General features: G+C 30.0%; 1 protein-coding gene across 1 annotated transcript in view; it reads right to left on the bottom strand.

Annotated features, from left to right (window-relative positions):
- The window catches only part of LOC130238808 (multidrug resistance-associated protein 1-like), a 69481-nt gene that overhangs the window by 16135 nt on the left and 33539 nt on the right, over positions 1-19807 (bottom strand). Inside the window, 10 exon segments of the mRNA XM_056469922.1 lie at positions 3-150; positions 1746-1838; positions 2154-2315; positions 4669-4846; positions 9157-9399; positions 11814-11945; positions 15410-15471; positions 15781-15906; positions 17764-17901; positions 18920-19045. Of these exon segments, the coding sequence (XP_056325897.1) occupies positions 3-150; positions 1746-1838; positions 2154-2315; positions 4669-4846; positions 9157-9399; positions 11814-11945; positions 15410-15471; positions 15781-15906; positions 17764-17901; positions 18920-19045 (1408 nt within the window).

The following is a 19807-nucleotide window of genomic DNA, read 5'->3' as shown; positions in this document are numbered from 1 at the left end:
TTTCCTCAGCACGTGCAGCTCCTTCTGCCGGATCTGCAGGATCTTGTCCCTGAAGGACGGCTCCCAGGCGTACAGCTTCAACACCTTAATGCCATTCAGGATCTCGTTCATCAGTTTAATGCGGTCGTCTTTATACTTCATCTGCTCCACCTGAGAAGAGAGAGAACACAAGACACTGCAGTTTAATTCTGTTCACACTTTCAGTTATATTTAAGGATACTGAGGCAACATTATTGTAAAACCATTTTTCTGAAATGGTGTTTAACAGAGCAAGAACATTTTTCTACTGGATTTCTTTTAGTTTGCCTGGAATTAAAGTAGTTTTTAAAAAAATGGACTAATTTTTAGGTCAATATTAAGACTTTACTTTTGATTGGCTACAGGACAAACCACTGTTGTCCAATTAACTGCCTAATTAACATAATTTGCATAATAATACATTTCTAATAAGTGATTCTTTCATCTTAGTCATGATGACCGCACATAATATTAGACTAGATATTTGACTAGTATTCAGCTTAAAGTGACATTTAAAGGCTTAACTAGGGTAATTAGGGTAAAGTTAGGGTAATTAGGCAAGTCATTGTATAACAGTGGTTTATTCTGGAGACAATCCAACACTAATATTGCTGAAGGGGGCTAATAATATTGACCTTAAATGGCTTTAAAACAATTAAAAACTGCTTTTATTCTATTTTAGAAAAAATATTAGAGGAAATACTGTGAAAAATTCCTAAATCTGTTAAACATCATTTGGGAAATATTAATAAAAAAATAATATTGCACAGGAGGGTGAATAATTTTGCCCTCAAAACACACTTGACTATAGTATGGTTCAAATAAATCACTACAGTATTTTCTATTCATTGCTATTCAGTGGGAGAAATAAGTATTGAACAAATCGAAATATATTTCTAAAGGTGTCGTTGACTTGAAATATTCACCAGATGCTGATAGCAACCAAATAACTCCATATAAGCAAAGAAAACACATCTAATTAGTTAAAAAATGGAGTTCTGTGTAATAAAATGAAATGACGCAGGGAAAAGGTGTTGAACACATGAAGAAGGGGAGGTGTATTTAGGCAGTGAAAGCCCAGACAGCAGCTGAAATCTCTCAGCAGTTCTTCAGCAACCCCCTGCCCTTCCTCAGTGTAAATGAACATCAGCTGCTTCAGTCCAACATCTACATTAGCAGGAGGATGAAGATGAAACCATATCAGCAAGACAATGATCCAAAACACAGCCGAGGAGACTCTCAGATGCTTTCAGAGAAAGAAAATCAAGCTGTAGGATGGCCCAGCCAATCACCTGACCCGAAACCAATAGAGAATACAGAATAAAGCTCAGATTTGATAGATGAAACCCACAGAACCATCAAGATTTTGACACTCTGTTGAAGCCTTTGAGAAACTCACACCTCAGCAACGCATGTGACTTCATTCTCCATATATGAGGCGTCTTTAAGCTGCCATCATTAAAAAAGCCTTTTATATTAAGCATTAAAGACATTTCAGTAGTTCAGCACTCTCTCCTTCTGTCACTCATTGTTATTACACACAACTCATTCTTCTGATTTGTTTTGTATCTTATTTTTATGTTTGTATTTTTGGGTTTTTACCAAAATCTGCTTCAATTCCACGTCAACAGCTCCTTTAGAAATATTAATCCCGGGAAAAAACATGACAATGTGTTCAATAACTATTTCTCTCACTGCATTATTTTTCATGTGGGCACAGATCTGACCTGGTATGTTCTGGTCTTCATGGCAATGAAAGCATTGAAGGGGATCAGCAAGACCATGACAGCCACACCAGCCAGAACTGACGGACCCAGATTCTGCAGAGAAACAGGTCATTTACTTTAAACACTTTAGAATAATAATTCATTAGTCAATGTACTTACTAACATTAAGTATGAATGATCTCATAAGGCATTGATTAATCATAGCTCAACATTTACTAATGCATTAGTACAATACAAAATTGTGCTGGTTAGCATGAATTAATCCACAAAAATAAATACATTAGAAACCCATTGATTCGGCTGGGTTAGTTTTTGCAGACAGACTGGTTGTTTTTGGAATGCTGTCTCATCACGTGTTGTTGTAGAGGGTGTGAATGTGTTATCAGGCTTTAACAGAAGTGCTCTGACCTGCCAGAGGAAGAAGAGCGCCAGGAAGATCTGCAGCGGCGCCGACCACAGCATGTTGAGGAAGGTGGTGAGATCCATGAAGCGCTGCGCATCTACGGACATCAGATTGACCACCTCGCCCACGGTAGAGGAGCGCTTGGCCTCGTTCGTGATCACCAGAGCCTGACACGGAGAATTAGAGGAGTCAAAAAACCACATGATTACACCATACAAAACACATTTACAGTAATTTACACCATATAAATTTACATCATTTAACATTTACATCATACATAACCTCATTTTACACCATACAAAACAAATTTACACCATTTTTATACCATACAAAACTTATTTACACCATGCAAAAAAACTAATTTGCATCATATTTACACCACACAAAACTCATTTACACCACACAAACTCATTTACACCATATTTACACCATGTAAAACTCATTTATGCCATGCCAAACTCATTTACACCATACAAAACTCATTTACACCATATTTACACCATGTAAAACTGTTATACCATATTTACACAATGTAAAACTCATTTCACCATATTTACACCACACAAAACTCATTTACAACCATATTTACACCATACAAAACTCATTTACACCATAAATAGACCATGTAAACCTCATTTACACCATATTTACACCATACAAAACTCATTTACACCATATTTACACCATGTAAAACTCAGTTACACCATATTTCCACCATACAAAACTCATTTACACCATATATACACCATGTAAACTAATTTACACCATATATACACCATACAAAACTCAGTTACACCATATGTACACCATACAAAACTCATTTACACCATATATACACCGTGTAAACTCATTTACACCATATATACACATTACAAAACTCATTTACACCATATTTACACCATGTAAAACTCAGTTACACCATATTTACACCACACAAAACTCATTTTACAGCATATTTACACCATACAAAACTCATTACACCATATTTACACCACACAAAACTCATTTACACCATATTACACCACACAAACTCATTTACACCATATTACCCATACAAAACTCATTTAGACCATATTTACACCATGTAAAACTCATTTAGACCATATTTACACCATACAAAACTCATTTACACCATATTTACACCACACAAAACTCATTTACACCATATTTACACCATGTAAACTCATTTAGACCATATTTACACCATGTAAAACTCATTTACACCATATTTACACCATACAAACTCATTTACACCCATATTTACACCACACAAAACTCATTTACACCATATTTACACCACACAAAACTCATTTAGACCATATTTACACCATGTAAAACTCATTTACACCATATTTACACCATACAAAACTCATTTACACCATATTTACACCATACAAAACTCATTTACACCATATTTACACCCACACCAAAACTCATTTACACCATATTTACACCATGTAAACTCATTTAGACCATATTTACACCATGAAAAACTCATTTACACCATATTTACACCATACAAAACTCATTTACACCATATTTACACCACACAAAACTCATTTACACCATATTTACACCATGTAAAACTCATTTAGACCATATTTACACCATGAAAACCTCATTTACACCATATTTACACCACACCAAAACTCATTTACACCATATTTACACCATGTAAAACTCATTTAGACCATATTTACACCATGAAAAACTCATTACACCATATTTACACCACACAAAACTCATTTACACCATATTTACACCATGGTAAAACTCATTTAGACATATTTACACCATGAAAAACTCATTTACACCACGTGTAGATCAGGGAATGTTGCTGGAGACAAGCTTTCCACCCACAGCAGTGTTTGATTATTACGCAGCACAGATGTGTGTGAACACGCCGGCACTCATACCACACCAAAACCACTCAAACACACACTCTATTCTCCAGTTTTACTAGAGCAGAGGCCATATGGAGAGCCACACACACACGCACACACACACACACACACACACACAATGACTGAATCTATGAAAAACATAATGTCAAACAAAGGGTTTGTCTGGTCTCTCAGCTCATTCAACTGGAAGATTTCTTTCTTGTTTAAATGGGATTTACCTTTATATTAGAATTGAATTAAAAATGATTAAAAAACACAGACTAAGACATTTTTGCAGTGTCATGAATACATTTAAAATTTAAATGCATATTTAATTTTCTGTACCATATGTTATTTCTAATTTATTCATTATTTCTAATTTATTATTATTAAATGTTTATAAATTATAAAAAAATTTATTAAATATTTTTTGCAAATATATTTATATATTAGCAAAATGCTATTGGCTGCTTTTTTAAAAAGGGAGGGGCTACTATATGCCCCACCCTCTCTTCATGTTTCAGTTGAGATTACGTCAAACATCATTAAAAGCACTTCACGATCATCTCCTCCTTTGTGTACTGTGTTGATGATGAGTATCAGTAATGTGTCAGTAGCGAGTGTTTGGGGTTTTTACCTTCCTGTAAATGGCTCCGATGATGCCTGTGCGCAGCCTCATGCCCGTGACGAAGCAGTACTGAAAGTGTTGATGCAGAATGAGCGTCTGCAGGAGAGACGTGCCGAACATCAGAAACGCCAGAGCGTAACCCCACCACGATGGGACACCTGACTGCTTGGTGAACGCTATCAACATCCTGGAAATTACAAAGGAAAATCAGCTTAAAACCACAACACTGGTTTCATTTGCTGGGTTTTCACTCCCTCATGAAAGAGAAAAATAGTGCAGGGATTATTCACGAATAACTTTACTTTTTAAAAAGCTCACAGCTCATCTCGAGTTAAACAGGTCAGTTTGAACATTTTTAATACATTCAGCCGATGACGGGAGCACTTTAGCTTAGCTTAGCATAATTCATTGAATCAGATTAGACCATTAGCATCTCACTCAAAAATGATCAAAGAGTTTTGATTAATCTTCCTATTTAAAGCTCGACTCTTCTGTAGTTACACCATGTACGGAGACTAGCAGAAATTGAAAAGTTTATATTTTCTAGGCTGATATAGCTGGGAACTATATTCTCAATATCACAGCACTATGATATTATGCAGCATTGGGAACTATTATCATGTGCTGTGTATATATCATAATATCAACTTTTCATTTTTCCGTCAGTCTTAATACATGATGTAACTACAAAAAATCACGTTTTAAATAGAAAAAATATCTAAACTTTTTGCTCATGTTGAGTGAGATGCTAATGGTCTAATCTGATTCAATAAATTATGCTAAGCTAAGCTAAACTAAGCTAAAAGTGCTCCTTCAGACCCAGAGATCAGCTGAATGGATTGAAAAACAGTAAAACTCTATGGAGACTATATGGCCAATTATACTTGCAAAATACAAGAAAATTTAGCAAACAAAAAGTAATTGAGTATATTGAGCAAAAAAAATCATAAATAAATGCAAATCTCCAAAAATCACAATAACAATAGAATAGAAATAAAAATAAATTTTGTAAAAAAAAAAGAACTGCAAATGGAAAATTAAGTTTTGAGAAATAAAAATAAAATTAGCAAACAAAAAAGAACTACAAATAAAAATCAAGCAGTCCAATATATATATATATATATTTGCAATTAAAAAAACTATATATCTACAAAACATTTTTATAGCATTACCTTTACAAACCCGTTTGGGAAATATTTAAAATAGAAACTAAATTCAAAGGGGGGCAAATAATTATATATATATATATATATATATATATATATATATATATATATATATATATATATATATATATATATATATATATATATATATATATATATATATATATATATATATATATATATATATATATATATATATATATATATATGTAGTTTTTTTATTGTTAATATTTTCGTTTCATTTATTTATTTATTTTTTTGGACTGCTTGATTTTTATTTGCAGTTCTTTTTTGTTAACAAATGTTATTTTAATTTCTCAAAGCTTAACTTTCCCTTTGCAGTTCTTTATTTTTGTTAACAAAATAAATTTTTATTTCTCAAAAATACATATTTGCTTTGTGATTTTTCTAGATTTGCATTTATTATTCCAGACATCTGACTAACAGTGCTGCTTTAGAAGACACAAAGCACTGTAGAGAAACATATTTGCATTGTAAAACATGAGCACAGAGTGTAAAAACCAAACATGGCAGAAGCAAATCAGCATGCAAATGATTTTTCCTGTGGTGAACGGCATTATAAAAAGATAATTATTACACCGCCTTACAGCTAAGCATAATTCATATTTGTTTTGCCTGTCTGGAGTAAATTACATAAATCCATGTGGCTAATAAAACATATGTAAATATGATCAAAATGTACTCACTCTTGATTCAAACCTTTATTAGTTTCTATATTCTAATAAAAGAAAGATATTTAGGAGAAAGCTAAAAATCTGCAACCGTTGACCTCCTTAGTATTTCTATTTTTCCTATGATGGAAGTCAATGGTTACAGGTTTTCAACATTCCTCAAAATATCTTCTTTAGTGTTGAACAGGAGAAAAAAAAATTGCACTGGTTTTGAAACCCCTTGAAGGAGAGTAAATAGTGAGTTAAAACTCATTTTGGGGTGAACTATCCCTTTAAAATAAGAGAACAGACACTGTGGCGTTGATTATTAATCAGTAAACAGCATCTGTTGCTTTAAAGAGAGTGCATACATGAAACGGTCCACATTCATTATAATATTGCATTAAACAAAACAGCATTAATCACAGCGCTGTGAACATCTGCTGGAAATCTGAGAAGCAGCAGATAAACACCATTTAGTCACCATTTCCCAGCAGCACACACAGAATGGGTTGTTTACGAAAATAAAAGCTTGTAGAGTTGGGGTATTGGGCTAAAATTCATATATTTTCCACTGTCTGCACAATACTGATATTATATCACATAATGACAACAAAGCACTGAACTGAATCACATATTACTTTAGGTTAATTAAAGGCAAAACATTTATATGACTAGAAATTGTGGCATAGAGCTGAAATCCAGGCGGTAGTGCTGCAATAAATGCATCAAACATTACATAAATCAGGGGTCACCACAGCGGAATGAACCGCCAACTTATCTAGCATATGTTTTACACAGCGGATGTCCTTCCAGATGCAACCCATCACTGGGAAACACCCATACACACTCATTTACACTTATACACTATAGACAATTTAGCTTACCCAATTCCCCTATAGCGCATGTGTTTGGACTGTGGGGGAAACCGGTGCACCCGGAGGAAACCCACACCAACACGGGGAGAACATGCAAACTCCACACAGAAAAACCAACTGCCGAGGCTCGAACCAGCGACCTTCTTTCTGTGAGGCGACAGTGCTAACCACTGCGCCACCACTTCACCTTATTTGGTTATATTGTAGTTATTTATTATTTATTCATTTATTTATGTTATTTATTTATTTAGTTGGTTATATTTGTAATTATTAATTGGATTATTTTTGCATTGTTTATTTATTTATTTGTGTTATTTATTTAGTCAGTTATTCATTCATTCATTTTCTTTTCGGCTTAGTCCCTTTATTATTCTGGGGTCACCACAGTGGAATGAACCGTCAACTATTCCAGCATATGTTTTATGTAGCGGATGCCCTTCCACCCGCAACCTTCTTGCTGTGAGGCGAACGTGTTACCCACTGCGCCATCGCGTCGCCCTTAGTTGGTTATATATGTAATTATTAATTGGATTATTTATTGCATTGTTTATTTATTTATTTATTTGTGTTATTTATTTATTTATTTACTTGGTTATATATGAAGTTATTAATTGCATTATTTATTGCATTGTTTATTTATTTATTTATTTATTTATTTATTTGTGTTATTTATTTATTCACTTGGTTATATATGACGTTATTAATTGCATTATTTATTGCCTTATTTATTTATTTATTTATTTACTTGGTTATATATGACGTTATTAATTGCATTATTTATTGCATTGTTTATTTATTTATTTATTTATTTATTTACTTGGTTATATATGCGTTATTAATTGCATTATTTATTGCATTGTTTATTTATTTATTTATTTATTTATTTATTTACTTGGTTATATATGAAGTTATTAATTGCATTATTATTGCATTGTTTATTTATTTATTTATTTATTTATTTACTTGGTTATATATGAAGTTATTAATTGCATTATTATTGCATTGTTTATTTATTTATTTATTCATTTATTTATTTATTTATTTGTGTTATTTATTTATTTATTTATTTGTGTTATTTATTTATTTATTTGGTTATATATGACGTCATTAATTGCATTATTTATTGCATTGTTTATTTATTTATTTAGTTGTGTTATTTATTTATTTATTTATTTGGTTATATATGACGTTATTAATTGCATTATTATTGCATTGTTTATTTATTTTATTTATTTATTTGTGTTATTTATTTATTTGTTTGGTTATATATGACGTTATTAATTGCATTATTTATTGCATTGTTTATTCATTTATTTGATTGTTGATTTATTAATTAATTTATTTAATTGACTGTTAATTAATGTTGTTGTTATTTTTGCTGAACATTCAGTGCAATAATAATAAATGTCAAATTAGATTTTATGAATAATGATTTCCATGCTTTACATTTAAATGCAAATGAGTTATTGCAATATAAATTACAAACTACAAAATATCAACAATTTCAACTAAGTTTTATATATTTTTACACGTCTCATGATTTTTCCTGTTTATTAACATTTTATTTAATGTTTTCCTCAACATATTAATTTGGGTCTATAATGTTTGACTGTGATCTTCAGTTTTCACACACATATTCACACACTGCTTATACACAACTGGGTTTTAAACCCCTTATTAAAGTGATTTCTGCACAATAGGTGCCCTTTAAAAGAAAGATCTGTGAGGGGTGAACTCATTTACGCTATTCAAGTTAACAGCAGTATAGCGCACACTACTGACCTGAGCAGCTGAGGGTTGATGAAGGTAATGAGATCCTGCAGGAGTTTGAAAGCGGAGCCGATGAGGAAGTAGGGCCCGAAGGCTCTCAGCAGGGCCCACAGGAACGAAGGCTGTCGGGACTGTTGTTGCTGTTTGGACAGCAGAACCTCAGCCTCCTCCGGACTCTCATTCACATGGTTGCTTTCAGCTCCTGAGCCGGGTTTGGTAAACGTGACCTGCTCCTTGACATTCTGATCATCGCTGCTGCTCGGAAAAACAAACACAGACACCAGTACTGTTAGGGTCCAATCACTCTAGATTAGTCACAATAAAGTCTCAGGGTTTGCATGAATTCAAATAACATACAAGGTGCGTCCCAAATCACATACTTACAAACACTACTGTGTGCCGTTTTGTAGTATTAATAGTGTTAATAACGCATTAAAGGTTCAAGACACCCTCTCCCTCCAGTACTTTCAAGACACTCAACACCCTGGAGTACTTTTTCGAGATGTTAACAGATGTGTGTGTGTGTTGAGCATCAGTTAAGACAGCGTTAGCACAGCGTTAGTCAGCTTTAATTGTGAGCAAAACTGGATAATTATTTTGTCAGCTGATTTCATCTTCCGGGTTTAAAATGGTCTTGATGTGCAGTGGTTTAAATAACACTGTATTTGTTCAGGTGTATAACCAAAGCTTTTAAACTATTCCTGCTTACTTTAGTTGTTTCTGTGCATGAAAGTAACGTCATTAGTCAACAATGGTTAACAATGCACTTTAGGAAGTGACTAAAGGTCAAAACGAAATAGGAGAAACTAGTCTGACCTGTATTAATGTAAAGAGCACAAGAGGAGCAAAACATCCAGATGAGATAGTGAAAATATGAATGGTACTTGAATGAGGATTTCTCTGAATCACTAATGATAAAGCTGTCACAGTTTCACCTGTGTGCTTCATGCCACTCTTTGCATAGATTAAAACATGCTGGATGTGATTATTATCTAAGCGACTGGCACAGCACAGCATTGTTCTCATGTTCTTGATGCACTGAAAACTCAAGCACAGATAAGTGGTTTAATTATGCTGCTTTTACTTACATGAATGTTAAATGAAAAAAAAAAAACCCAAACACTACTTAAACTTCCTCAGTGCATAAAAGAGGGGATTAGGTTTCAAAATAAAAGTTCTTTGACGCTAGAGAGAGCAAAGTTCAGAGATGGGTTAGGTTTGCACTTTCAAAACAGAGTAGCAACAACATAGAACGCCACATCAACTGTATAGCAACACCTTAGCAACCACAAACAATAACATAGCAACATCCAAGCAACCACAAAAATACCATAGCAACGCCCCAGCAACTGCCAGCAATAAACCCAAAACACCTTAGAAATGCATACCACCAACACCCTAGCAACCACAATCAATACCATAGCAACATTCCAGCAACCATGAACAATATCAAAACAACACCCAGCAACTGCCAAGCAATCAACCAAAACGCCTTAGAAATGCATACCACCCTAGCAACCACAAAGAACATCTGAGAAACTGCATAGCAACACATACACAATATGACAACAATACCATAGCAACTGTCTAGCAACCACTCGATACGTTAGAATTACGTTCCAGCACCCTAGCAACCACAACAGTGCCATAGCAGCACCTTAGCAACCACCAAATTGCTAAAGCAATACCCCAGAAACAACAAACAATACCATAGCAACATCCAAGTAACCACAAACAATATCATAGCAACACCTCAGCAACTGCCTAGCAATCACCTAAAACGCCATAGAAATGCATACCGCCAACACCTTAGCAACCACAATCAATACTGTAGCAACACCCGAGCAACCACAAATGATATCATAGCAACACCTCACAACTGCCAGCAACAAATCAAAACACCTTAGAAATGCATACTACCAACACCCTAGCTACCAAAAAGAACATCTGAGAAATTACTTAGCTACACATACACAATATGACAACAATACCATAGCAACTGACTAGCAACCACTTGGTACGTTAGAATTATATTCCAGCACTCTAGCAACCACAACAATGCCATAGCAGCACCTTAGCAACCACTAAATTGCTAAAGCAATACCCCAGAAACAACAAACAATACCATAACAACATCCAAGCAACCACAAACAATATCATAGCAACATCCAAGCAACCACAAACATAGCAAGACCTCAGCAACTGCCAGCAATAAACCCAAAACACTTTAGAAATGCATACCACCAACACCCTAGCAACCACTGCTTAGCAACAACCCAGAAACTCCATACTACTACATACTACATACTAGAACTACATACCGACATGCAATCAATCACAAAAAAACACTTAAGAAGTAGCATAGCAACATGCTAGCAACCATACACAATATAACATCAATAACCTACCTACAAACTAGCAACTACCCAGAACATCTTGAAAACTGGATAGCAACACCCTAGGAACCACTTAAAAAACACCCTAGCAACAGCCTATCAACCACATGGAAAATCCATAGCAACACCTTAACAACCACCCAGAACAAATTAAAAACTGCATAGTAACACCCTACCAACACAGGATATTGTGCATGAAACAACTATAGAAACCCTTTGAGGAGCATTATTGCGGAAGTTTTGCATTTGAACTAATGTTGTTTAATACTGTACCTGTGAGCTTTGGATTTCTCCACCTCCCACTGATTGAGCAGACCAGGAACCACCAACTCTGAACTGTCATTCTTGTTCAGGGACCACAGGTCTTTATTCTCCAGCGGGGATTTGAAGCCTTTGATGGCCATTCTGGAAATACAAAAGAAAAAGGTGTGTCTCTGAGACATCGTAAAACTACAGTGCAGTGTTTTACTCAATGAGAAATAAAGAGAACATTTTGAGAAATTAATTCAGAAAAAAGTGAGAATTGTGAGAATTAAAATTTGAAATAATGTGAGAATTGTGAGAAATAACGTGAAAAATAAAGAAAAAATTGTGAGAAATAATATGACCATTGTGAGAAATAAAATAGGAAATAAAGTGAAAATTGTGAGAAATAAAGTGGTATTTTGAGAAATAAAGTGAAAATTGTGAGAAATAAAGTTATATTTTGAGAAATAAAGTGAAAATTGTGAGAAATAAAGTGATATTTTGAGAAATAAAGTGAAAATTGTGAGAAATAAAGTTATATTTTGAGAAATAAAGTGAAAATTGTGAGAACTAAAGTGATATTTTGAGAAATAAAGTGAAAATTGTGAGAAATAAAGTTATATTTTGAGAAATAAAGTGGAAATTGTGAGAAATAAAGTGATATTTTGAGAAATAAAGTGAAAATTGTGAGAAATAAAGTTATATTTTGAGAAATAAAGTGGAAATTGTGAGAAATAAAGTGATATTTTGAGAAATAAAGTGAAAATTGTGAGAAATAAAGTTATATTTTGAGAAATAAAGTGAAAATAGTGAGAACTAAAGTGATATTTTGAGAAATAAAGTGAAAATTGTGAGAAATAAAGTTATATTTTGAGAAATAAAGTGGAAATTGTGAGAAATAAAGTGATATTTTGAGAAATAAACTGAAAATTGTGAGAAATAAAGTTATATTTTGAGAAATAAAGTGGAAATTGTGAGAAATAAAGTGATATTTTGAGAAATAAAGTGAAAATTGTGAGAAATAAAGTTATATTTTGAGAAATAAAGTGAAAATTGTGAGAACTAAAGTGATATTTTGAGAAATAAAGTGAAAATTGTGAGAACTAAAGTGATATTTTGAGAAATATAGTGAAAATTGTGAGAAATAAAGTTATATTTTGAGAAATATAGTGATATTTTGAGAAATAAAGTGAAAATTGTGAGAACTAAAGTGATATTTTGAGAAATAAAGTGAAAATTGTGAGAACTAAAGTGATATTTTGAGAAATAAAGTGAAAATTGTGAGAACTAAAGTGATATTTTGAGAAATAAAGTGAAAATTGTGAGAACTAAAGTGATATTTGAGAAATAAAGTGATATTTTGAGAAATAAAGTGAAAATTGTGAGAACTAAAGTGATATTTTGAGAAATATAGTGAAAATTGTGAGAAATAAAGTGATATTTTGAGAAATAAAGTGAAAATTGTGAGAAATAAAGTTATATTTTGAGAAATATAGTGATATTTTGAGAAATAAAGTGAAAATTGTGAGAACTAAAGTGATATTTTGAGAAATATAGTGAAAATTGTGAGAACTAAAGTGATATTTTGAGAAATAAAGTGAAAATTGTGAGAAATAAAGTTATATTTTGAGAAATATAGTGATATTTTGAGAAATAAAGTGAAAATTGTGAGAACTAAAGTGATATTTTGAGAAATATAGTGAAAATTGTGAGAAATAAAGTGATATTTTGAGAAATAAAGTGAAAATTGTGAGAACTAAAGTGATATTTTGAGAAATATAGTGAAAATTGTGAGAAATAAAGTTATATTTTGAGAAATAAAGTGATATTTTGAGAAATAAAGTGAAAATTGTGAGAAATAAAGTTATATTTTGAGAAATAAAGTGAAAATTGTGAGAACTAAAGTGATATTTTGAGAAATAAAGTGAAAATTGTGAGAACTAAAGTGATATTTTGAGAAATATAGTGAAAATTGTGAGAAATAAAGTTATATTTTGAGAAATAAAGTGATATTTTGAGAAATAAAGTGAAAATTGTGAGAACTAAAGTGATATTTTGAGAAATAAAGTGAAAATTGTGAGAACTAAAGTGATATTTTGAGAAATAAAGTGAAAATTGTGAGAACTAAAGTGATATTTTTAGAAATATAGTGAAAATTGTGAGAAATAAAGTGGTATTTTGAGAAATATAGTGAAAATTGTGAGAACTAAAGTGATATTTTGAGAAATATAGTGAAAATTGTGAGAAATAAAGTTATATTTTGAGAAATAAAGTGATATTTTGAGAAATATAGTGAAAATTGTGAGAAACAAAGTGATATTTTGAGAAATAAAGTGATATTTTGAGAAATATAGTGAAAATTGTGAGAAATAAAATGATATTTTTAGAAATATAGTGAAAATTGTGAGAAATAAAGTGATATTTTGAGAAATAAAGTGATATTTTGAGAAATATAGTGAAAATTGTGAGAAATAAAATGATATTTTTAGAAATATAGTGAAAATTGTGAGAAATAAAGTGATATTTTTAGAAATAAAGTGATATTTTTAGAAATAAAGTGATATTTTTAGAAATAAAGTGATATTTTTAGAAATATAGTGAAAATTGTGAGAACTAAAGTGATATTTTGAGAAATAAAGTGAAAATTGTGAGAAATAAAGTGATATTTTGAGAAATATAGTGAAAATTGTGAGAAATAAAGTGATATTTTTAGAAATATAGTGAAAATTGTGAGAAATAAAGTGATATTTTGAGAAATATAGTGAAAATTGTGAGAAATAAAGTGATATTTTGAGAAATAAAGTGAAAATTGTGCCAAAATAAAGTGATATTTTGAGAAATAAAGTGAAAATTGTGAGAAATAAAGTGATATTTTGAGAAATAAAGTGAAAATTGTGAGAAATAAAGTGATATTTTGAGAAATATAGTGAAAATTGTGAGAAATAAAGTGATATTTTTAGAAATATAGTGAAAATTGTGAGAAATAAAGTGATATTTTGAGAAATATAGTGAAAATTGTGAGAAATAAAGTGATATTTTGAGAAATAAAGTGAAAATTGTGCCAAAATAAAGTGATATTTTGAGAAATAAAGTGAAAATTGTGAGAAATAAAGTGATATTTTGAGAAATAAAGTGATATTTTGAGAAATATAGTGAAAATTGTGAGAAATAAAGTGATATTTTGAGAAATAAAGTGGAAATTGTGAGAAATAAAGTGAGAAATAAAGTGGAAATTGTGAGAAATAAAGTGAGAAATAAAGTGGAAATTGTGAGAAATAAAGTGAGAAATAAAGTGAGAATTCGGGGGGAAAACTGTGAGAATTGCAAAAATAAAACCAATAAATTGTGAGAAATTAAGTGAGAATTATTAGACAGCCATTAATGTTGCAGTAGTGTAAATAAAGACGCTCTCCTGAATGAGAAAATAACATTATAATAAGATTATAACACAATCAGCTGTATTTACATTTTATTTGGTTTTATTTAAATAATTATTTGGCTTCAAATTTAAAATACAAAAACTTAAAAAGTAAATCTGAATGTGTTATTCATGAGGACTCCTGTGATCAAGCAGGAAACGTTTGGCACTGATTCTGTCTGACACAAACACAAACACAACTCACCTGGTGAACCACCAGAAGGTCATTCTGGAGAGGAATCCAGCGCTGGTTTCTGGACACGCGTTCTGAACACACACACACACACACACACACACACACTTCAGTGAGTTTCTGACCTCTATAAAGTGATGATAATTCAATAATGCAAAAAGCGTGGAATTAAAGGAAGCAGATAACACTTAAACACACACACTCTAACACACAAACACACTCACACATACACACACTCATAAATGCATACACACACATGCACAAACATATGTATGCATACTGTAACACAGTGAATACACACACACAAACCCACACACACAATCACACACACACACACACACACACACACACACACGCGCACACACACACACACTCTCTCTTACAGGGTCCGTGACGGCGCTGGAGAATAGAGGAGGCTTTTCATTGAAGCAGGACAGGATGAGTTCAAGCAGGGTAAAACTGAAGTAAATGTAGAACGTGGTGAACCTCAGCTTGTCTTTGACCTCCTTCTGCAACACAGAGAACACTGCTTTACCCCAGTATCACATCACCCACACACACACACACTTCGCTTTGACCTGCAGCAGATCGTTTTGACCATGTCTACATGCCTAAATGCAGTGAGCTGCTGCCATGTGATTGGCTGATTAGACATGTGCGTTAACCAGCAGATAGACAGGTGTACCTAATAAAGTGGCCAGTGAGTGTATATTTTTATATATTAGAATATTTGATATGTTTGCCTTGACTGCAGCATAATTGGCTTTAATGCAGTAATAATATGATTTAAAGAGCATAATCAGATGGCATTTGCTGAGAGCGTGAGCGAGACTCATTAGAGCTGAAAACACACACATCTGTCTGCCGAGTTTATAAGTCTGTCTTGAAGCAGCTTTTAGGAACAACAGCAGCTTTATTCTCCATCTCTGTGTCAAACGCCTGTCCTTCTCTGAACTCCACAGAGAAAAGCTCCAGATGTAGGTCAAAACATGCATGTGAAGAAATAAAACAGATTTACTCATTCTGAAACTGACCAATGCACTGCTGCTGCGGCTGCTGCTGCTGCTGCTGTCAGGCCACTGACCCTTCTTGTTGTTTTGAAAAGATTACAGCAGGAGCAAGCCATATTTATGCATATATTTAAGATTTTTATATATAGCATTGGAAAGTAAAAAAATTTAATAAATTAAATAAAATTACAACATTTTTTTGTAATTTAAAATATAAAATTTCATAATTAAATAATTATCAAATAAATAATTATGATTATATAATATAATTATATAATTATAATTAAATAATTATTAAGTAATTTAATAATTAAATGAAACAAAAAATAAAAAATTAAATTAAAAACTGAGTATACAAAATTAAAAAAATACTACCTATTACTATAAAAATTACTATAAAAATTGAATATCTAATATCTATCTATCTATATATATTTATAAAAATTTATAATATTAATAAAAAAAACTAAAAATACTCAGCAAGACTAAACAAAATTCCAAAATAATTAATAAACCTATTAATAAAAATAAATAAATACATAAATAAAGTAAATAGATTAAAATAAATTAAATCAATCAATAGATTAAATAAAATAGAATAGAAAAATGCATAAAATTAAAAACATAAAAAATGTAAAAAAAAATGCATAAAATACATTAAAAAATTAAAAATTTAAAATAAATCAAATTAAATAAAATTAATTAATTAATTTAAAAATTATTAATATAATTAATATTAAAAATAATATTAATGTAAATAAATAAAATAAAAATGTTAAAATAATATTATTTAATTTAATTTAATTAATAATAAAATAATTAAATAAATAAATAATTTAAAAAGAATAATATAAATAATAAATAAAAATGTTTAGCATGTCAAAAAAATCATACAAACATTTAAAATTGTTTTTTATATTCATTCAAAATATTTAATATTTATATTATTCATATATATTATATATTTTTATATTTTTGATATATTTTATATTTCTTTTATACATACATAAATTATGAAATTAATGAAATACAATGTAATTTATTAATAATATAATATATAATAATATTTATAATAATATAATAATGTAATATATAATAATGTAGACTGTAAGCATAACATCTCAGATAAATGAGTGTAATGAGCAGAATATTTTACATTTCAAATAACTTTGCATTAAAAGTGTCTGTGAATGCTTAAGTAACATATTCCATCTTCTAAGTCAGATGTCTTGTGTTGTTATAACCATAAGCAACATGTATGTGAAGAAATAAAAGAGTGAACAAACATTACCAACATATGACAGAGTTAATTGATGAATGTAATGAAGTAAAGTAAAGCAATGAAACTGCACTGACCTGTCTGTTTGCATGCATGATTTTGGAGCGGAACGGCACGATGGCGAAAACAACAGAAAGTGTCCAGAAAATGAAGAGCACACCAGACGACTGCACTCCTTTCAGACGCTCAAACTGGATCAGGAAAGTGGCTAAAAGCTGCACAAACACACACACACACACACACACACACACACACACACACACACACACACACACACACACACAGATTTATTATTCACACACTGTACTGCATCTTTATATTATTAATATACTGAACTGCTACTTTATATTATTAACATACTGTACTGCATCTTTAACACTGAGAGATGGGGTTTAAGTTTATATACTTATTAGTATAAACAGAATTTAGCTTTAATATACTGTAGGCCAGTCATGCATTTTATTAGGCTTATTTTTTAAGTCCAAAAAATATAACAAAGCAAAACAAAAACAAAACAAAAACAAAAATAAACAAATAAAAAAATAATAAAACTAAAAAAATAAAGTAATATAATAATATTAAATAAGGTTTTTAAAATTTTTTAATTAAATTAAATTAAAAACATTAAAACAAAACAAAAAACAAACCTAATATTAATAATAATAATAATAATAATATGAATAATGCAAATAAAATATAAAAATAAAACCAAAAATAAAATAAATAAAATATAAAAAATAAAATAAAACAATAAAACAAAACAAAACAAATAATATTAATAATAATAATAATAATAATAATAATAATAATAATAAATAAAATGAATCAATACAAATAAAATAACTAAATAAATAAAAACAAAATAAAATAAAACAAATAATAAAAATGTATAAAACAAAAACTAATAATAATAATAATAACTAAATAAAATAAATCAATCAAAATAAAATATAAAAGTAAAACCAAAAATAAAAATAAAATAAAATAATAAAATATAAAAAATACAACATTAAAACAAAACAAAAAACAAAACAAATTAAATAATGATAAATAAATAAATAAATAAATAAATAAAATGAATCAATAAATTTTTTTTAAAATTAAATCAAATAATAAAATAAAATAAAATGAAACAAATAATAAAAATGTATAAAACAAATAAACTAATGAATTTTGAAATCTTACTGTACATATTTAATATCTGCTGTATAATGTATGACTGAAAGCACTCACCATGGTCATGCCAACTATTAAAGGAGTGACGAAATATATGGGAGGATTATTAACACCCTGATTCATCTGGTGAAACGCTGAAAACAGATCCGTCCAGCAGACGATCCACAGAATCAGGCCCAGAACCTGCACACACACACAAACAAACACACAAACACAGTCACACACAGTCACACGCACTCCTCATTCATATGTGATCACATTTCTCACTTTATGATATGAAATGATGGATAAAAAAATAATTAATAATAATATCAAAATAAATAAAATAAAAAATAATATGCAATGATTCATAAAAAAGAATCAAATAATTAATATTATAAAACTATTAATGAAATAATAAATATAAAAAACAATAGATCAATGCTTATGAAATAATAAACAATATGAACTAATAGATAAATATTAATTTAATATTAATAATATGAAACAATAGATAAATGATAACGAAATAATGAATATTATGAAAATATTAATAAAAAACAATAGATAAATATAAATAAACTAATTAATAATATTAAACAAGTGATGAATAATAATTAAACAATTAATATTATGAAAATATTAATGAAATAATAATTAAAACAATCGATAAATAATAATTTCACAATTAATAATATGAAACAATAGATTAATTATAATGAAATAAATAATAAGAAGAAACCATAGATAAATGATAATGAAATAATTAATAATAATGAAATAATTAATAATAAGAAACCATAGATAAATAATAATGAAATTGATAATATTGAAATAATTAATAATGATGAAATAATTAATAATTATGAAACTATAGACAAGTAATAATGAAATAATTCATATTAATAATGAAACGACAGATAATTAATAATGAAACAATAATGAAATAATTATTTATATAAAAGG

Source organism: Danio aesculapii, chromosome 12, assembly GCF_903798145.1.
Source record: "Danio aesculapii chromosome 12, fDanAes4.1, whole genome shotgun sequence".
NCBI classification, from domain to species: domain Eukaryota; kingdom Metazoa; phylum Chordata; class Actinopteri; order Cypriniformes; family Danionidae; genus Danio; species Danio aesculapii.
Note: the sequence above shows the minus strand (reverse complement) of the source record. Positions and strands in the feature narration are given on the sequence as shown.